Raw genomic sequence first — 5909 nt, forward strand, 5'->3', positions numbered from 1 at the left:
TCGGTGTACACCAGGAAAGGTATCCCTGGGCACCACAGCACTTTACAGGTAACACACTGGAGACCCCTGGTCTATAAGGTACCACAAGACACGTCCTTTAACCTCTCTCCCCACTGAACTTCAGTTACAGACAATCCCTATATAAAACAATATGGAAATATGATGTGGTTCTTGGCTGTTCTTTTTCTTCAGTTTGTCAGGATTAACTCAAGACCTTCTTCCTGCTAAAATATTAATATGGGAGAAGGAGGAGTGAGAATGATCCACAGCTGATACCATTTCCTTATGCTCCATAGACCATTCCCCTTTGCAAAATTGATAGTTAACATTTAGTTGTGGTGGAGGAAAGAGGGAGATAGGAATTGATTATTTGTTTCTTTTTATAACTCTAAAGGGCTGGTAGTGTTGGGGGAGGGTATATTGCCATTGTTAGTGAAATTGCATTGGTTTCTTAGCACTTTGCCAAGACTGCATCATAAAGCAGGCAGTGCATTCAGTGGTGGATTGCTCTGTGGCTGGAATCCTAAAGATGCTTTCCTGGGTGTAAGCCCCATTTAATAAAATAAAACTTAATCCTTAGCAGACCTTTTCAGAATTGTTGACTTAGCCTTTCTTTGGTAAGAAACCAGTACAACTCTCTGATGTATAGAAGAAGAGAGTTCCCCTGCCCCCCACCCCCATCCCAATCTTCCCAAACATTTTCTTGTCTCCACTGGGTAATATTAGACATTTTTCTTGATACATTCCTGATAAAACTTTAGTCCTAATTATTAAATAGGACTTTTTGCTTTCTCACTTCAGGAACTTTAGGGCCAGTGTTCCCTCTAAATGGAATTAGTGTGAGCTTCCTCAGTTATTTCACCTCTGGCTCACAGATTTTTGTCTTGGCTCAGGAAAGATGGCTCCAGAACAAATTAATTTATGCAGTGGCCAAATTGCTCACTCATAACTTTAATGCCAGTAGCTCACAAAGTCGAATTTTTGCTCACAAGACTCCACAGCTTAGAGGGAGCATTACTTAGGGCCATGGTGGTCTTCCCGTCTTTGGGTGATAGTTGATAAATCTGCCTAATTTGTCTTTATCTTGAGGAAGCTCTTGATGTTAGAATGTGACTCTTTGCTTTTTATTTTATAAATATATACTATGGGTACCACAATTTATTACTTTGACATTTCAATTATATAGCCATGAAGGCCGGATAAGCTAAGCAAATATGTGGGGAAAGTTGATTTAACAATAATGCGTTTTTACATGTTGTATTTTGTTTTTTTCTCTTTATAGTCAAGCCTAAGACAGCAAGTATGTGATTGTATATACCTTGGATAAGAAAAATCCTATGATGTAGCTGATTCTGTCTGATAGTTCTGGCTTTACCATATAAAGGCGCTTTGTCTGTGGTTGCTGCTGTTGATTGCTTTGCTTTAAGCTGCATGATTAATGAGATTCATTCTGATTTAAAGCACTTGTTCCTAACTGGCAATCCATTATGATCCCCCAAACCAATTAACCCTGAAATCGTTTTTCAGTAACTTGACCCTTATATCTGAATGTCAATATGGCATTTAACTATATGTGAATACTTTTGTAAAAGCATGTTCCTCTCCATCATGTGTGTTTTCTGGAATATTTATTTATTTTAATTTGTAAATATAGATCCCATTCTCTTCTCCGTTTCCAAGTGGTTCACAAATATACAGTAAACTAATATCATCAGCATAACATTGTCATGGCTACAGTCAACAGTTTATGAAACGTCAAAGTCTAAATGCAAATGTACATTGAGCTTAAAGAGTAGCATTAAATGGATTTACTCCCATTATGGGTTTTTGGGGGGAATTAAGAGTGAAAGATAGGCTCTAGTTGCAGAAATAAGCTTTAGCTAATTCTTGTCTGAAATAATTGTTCGGTTTGGGGGGCAGTTAATAAACTGCTTCAAGAATGTGCATCAGAACTATACAAATTATTCTGTTGCCCTTGATGATTACATAATAAATACGTCTAAGATCCTCAAAGTGTTCCACAGATACACTGGCTTTGGTAAATGGAGATGCAGTAGGGGATAAGGTTGCCAGCCTCCAGGTGGAGCCTGGAGATCTCCCTCTTTTACAACTGATCTCCAGCTGACAGAGATCAGCTCCCCTGAAGAAAATGGCTGCTTTGAAGGGTGGACTCTATGGCACTATACCATGCTGAGGCCCCTCCCCTCCCCAAACCCCACCCTCTCCTGGATCCACCCCCAAAGTCTCCAGGTATTTTTCAACCCAGACCTGGCAACCGTGGTAGGGGATAACTCTTAATATGAAGAAAGATTTTATGTATTCTATTTCAACAGTTATTGTTATCCTTCATGAGACTTTGGAATGGGGTCATGTGCAATTTCTTAATATGATAGAATACGTTGAGGATCAATGTCTCCATTGTTGTTGCATATGCTTTGGCTCTCTGGTTCTAATCTTTTTAAAAATGCTTTTAGATTAGCACAAGGGCATGTCTGTATTGGAATTTACTTTCCCCCTCCTTTAGAAGGTAGTTCCTCATGCTGCATCAGAGGTTGCTTCCCCTGAATTTTGGGGGTGATAACTTGTTTTGAAATAAAGGGGGCTTTGCTTTCAGGGGCTGTCTGAGAGCTGTTTCAAATTATATTTAAAACAATTTACTCTTGCAAGATGGAAATGTTTTATCATGAAAAGGACCTGAAATGTTACTGTTGTTCAGATGTTACATTGATTATAAAGGTAAAGGTTCCCTTGCTCGAAAGCCAGTCGAGTCCGACTCTAGGGTTGTGGTGCTCATCTCTGTTTCAAAGCTGAAGAGCCAGCGCTGTCCGAAGACGTTTCTGTGGTCATGTGGCCGGCATGACTAAAAACCAAGGCGCACAGAACGCTGTTACCTTCCCACCGAAGCGGTGCCTATTTATCTACTTGCAATTGCTTGCTTTCGAACTGCTAGGTTGGCAGGAGCTGGAACTAGAGATGGGAGCTCACTCCGTCATGCGGCACACTCGGGTCTTGAACTGCTGACCTACCGACCTTCCACAGCCTGCAGTTCAGCGTCTTAACCTCTTGAGCCACCGCAGCTCGACATTGATTATAGAACTAGACTAATCATGCAAGCAGTAATTTTTTGAGTATGAGTATAAATTAGCTCTTAGAATCCCCACTAGTAACACACAGAACACACTGCCAGGCCTTTTGGATACAGGTATGATATTTCTATGTCTAACTGTTTAACAATGCCATCCTAAGAGCACTTTCCTGGGAATCAGCCTCATTGTATAGGAGTAGGATTCTCAATGGATCTGTTTAGGATTGGTCTCCAGGAGTCTAGTTGTGTTCATATTCTACATTCCAAATATTGGTGCTACACTATTGGATAATCTGGTAGATTGCTTTGTGCCAAATACAGCTCAACAGCCAGGAACAACAGTTTGATAATTCCATGCCCACTTTGGAGTCACAAACATGTAGCAAAGCTAGGGCACTGCATAGCTTCTGGTTGGTTAACCTGAGTAGTTGCTGAGTTGTGCTGTCTTAAGTTTGGCAGGTTACCAGTTCTACAGACCTGAGATAAATTGCAGTCTCTTGATTTCTTTCCACAGTATATGTGTGTGAAATTAATCTACAAAACAGAATATTGCCCTTGAATTTAGCAGCAGTGCTTCTTTATGGTACCATTCTAGAAGTGCTTTCCTCTAAACAGATAGTCTGGTTTCCTTAGAACTTCTTTGCCCGCATTGCCTGTTTCATTGCCTTGGTCAGTTTTTCATTGTTTGCTTGTAACGCTGTCTCATTTTGAACACTACCTCTGTTCCATTTTTAAATTAGAAATGTGTGCTATTTGATTGACAATATTGCAATACACTGCAGTACACTGCAATACCATCTCCTATCACTCAGGCTAATCCACCTATATTATAAAGTTTTCAATTATGGGTTAACATAAATTTATAAAATATAAAGCCACAGGGAAAGAAAAACAAAATTCAAAAAATAACTATATCTAACATGAATTGATCAAAATCTATATTCAACTATATCTATATAAGGACACAACAGAATGAGACTCCCATATACCACACACACCCCTGTAGGGAAGAGACCTTGACTTTTTATATGCATTCAAAATTGGCCATATATAAGCCAGTAGAACTATATTGTCCATTCACAAAAGCCAAGACTGAAAAAACTGGCCTGAAAGTAGTCCTCAAAATTGGCAGCTATGCTGGGCTACCAGATCTACAACAATTCCAAGCTCCAGCAACTTGTCTTTAGTTGACAAAAAGACTTATTTATGCTCTTTCTGTCTTACAGAACAAGATGCTGTTAAACATGAAAAAGAAATTCCTCAAGGAAAACCAGGTATATTTCAGAGTTTTCATTTGCACCAAATTACATCACTTCATCCACAGAAAGCAAAAGCCCTATTGCTGTACAAAATCACATGACAGCAGTAGCAAACACAGAACTGACAAATTCAGCAGAATAATATGGCCTGGAGCATCTGGCTTTTAGCCTGTTCTGCATTTATGCCAAAAAAAAAATTTTTCAAAAGGCTTATTCATTGTATAAGAACATGCCTTATCAAATCAGCAATGACTTCCATAGAGAATTGTGATTCTTATAAAGTACAATAGTTATACTAAACCAGTTTGCTAATTATGCTAGTGGTGTCACTGCTATTGTTCCTTTTATGAGTGGGTGATATTTACTTATTATGTTTTCAGCCTTACAATCAAATTAACTAAATGTCATTTACTAAATAATGTCAGCAGATTATTTTACATAATTTACTGCACTATTTTGGGGCAGTGAGGTTTCACACATTCAAATTATTATAATAAATATAAGCATTATGAATTATATTGATTTTTAAAAAATTCTCTCAAAAAGTAAAATTAATTAACATGTTGTGCAGTTGCTGAAACTTTAAAAAGCAGTCCATGAATCTCTTCTGCACTCACATAACAAAATCTTCAATGGTATAGCAGTCTGAAAATGAAAGCTATATATATAAGCTAATGAAAATGAAAACTATAAATATAAGCTAAAATAAGCTAAAATATTATAAATATATAAGTATGCCAATGAACATCTGAAATAATTAGATTTGCAAACCAACCAGGTATAAAAATTCCAATGCCTCTGGATGTGTACGTCATCAACTAGGAACTGCAATAAAGTGGCACATATATCATACTAAGAATAAGGCCTGTTGTGGAAATAAATACAACGAGCTCTAGAAAGAGGATCTGGGGGAGTGCCAAGGCCTTGGGCACTCAGTGTAAATGTGCTGTGGCGACCTTAGCAGGGTATAATGACGCAGAGTCCACCATTTTCTCCAGAGGAACTGATCTCTGCTACCCGAGCCTGCATTGCAGGGAGGGCAGGATACAAATGGAATAAATAAATAAACACCTGAAGAGCAGTTGTAATTTTCAGTGATCTCCAGCCCTCATCTGGAGATTGGCAACAATTGTTACCCAGGAAGAAATGGCTAGTTTGGAGGGTGGAGTCTATGGTATTGTACCTGTCTGAGGTCCCACCCCTCCTCAAACCTCACCCTCTCCAGGTTCCATCCCTCAAATCTCTAGGAATTTCCCACCTGCAATTGGCAACCCTATCTCCTTCCCAGCCAATCATCAACCTACCTTTATTCTTCCTTCTCTCTCTTCAGCTTTCCATTTCCCCCCACACACACCTGCAGCCTGTTCCGTGCTCTGGCTGCCACAGAGTCCACCATTTTCTCCAGGGGAACTGATCTCTGCCATCTGTAGAGCAGTGGTAATTCTGAGTGATCTCCAGCCCTCACCTGGAGATTGGCAACAATGGTTTCCCAGGATGAAAAATAGTATTTCTCTGCAATGGGGGCCGAAGCAGCTTAAATGATTTTCCTCTCCCCCTTTTGACAG

General features: G+C 39.2%; 1 protein-coding gene across 1 annotated transcript in view; it reads left to right on the plus strand.

Annotated features, from left to right (window-relative positions):
* LOC107107107 (triadin-like) overlaps window positions 1–5909 on the plus strand; it is a 181568-nt gene that overhangs the window by 142548 nt on the left and 33111 nt on the right. The window contains exons 30-31 of the mRNA XM_015407344.1: window positions 1283–1300; window positions 4312–4359. Of these exons, the coding sequence (XP_015262830.1) occupies window positions 1283–1300; window positions 4312–4359 (66 nt within the window). The remainder of the gene's footprint in view (window positions 1–1282; window positions 1301–4311; window positions 4360–5909) is intronic.

The sequence above is a fragment of the Gekko japonicus genome, unplaced genomic scaffold (genome assembly GCF_001447785.1).
Source record: "Gekko japonicus isolate JY-2015 unplaced genomic scaffold, Gekko_japonicus_V1.1 scaffold252, whole genome shotgun sequence".
Lineage (NCBI taxonomy): Eukaryota > Metazoa > Chordata > Lepidosauria > Squamata > Gekkonidae > Gekko > Gekko japonicus.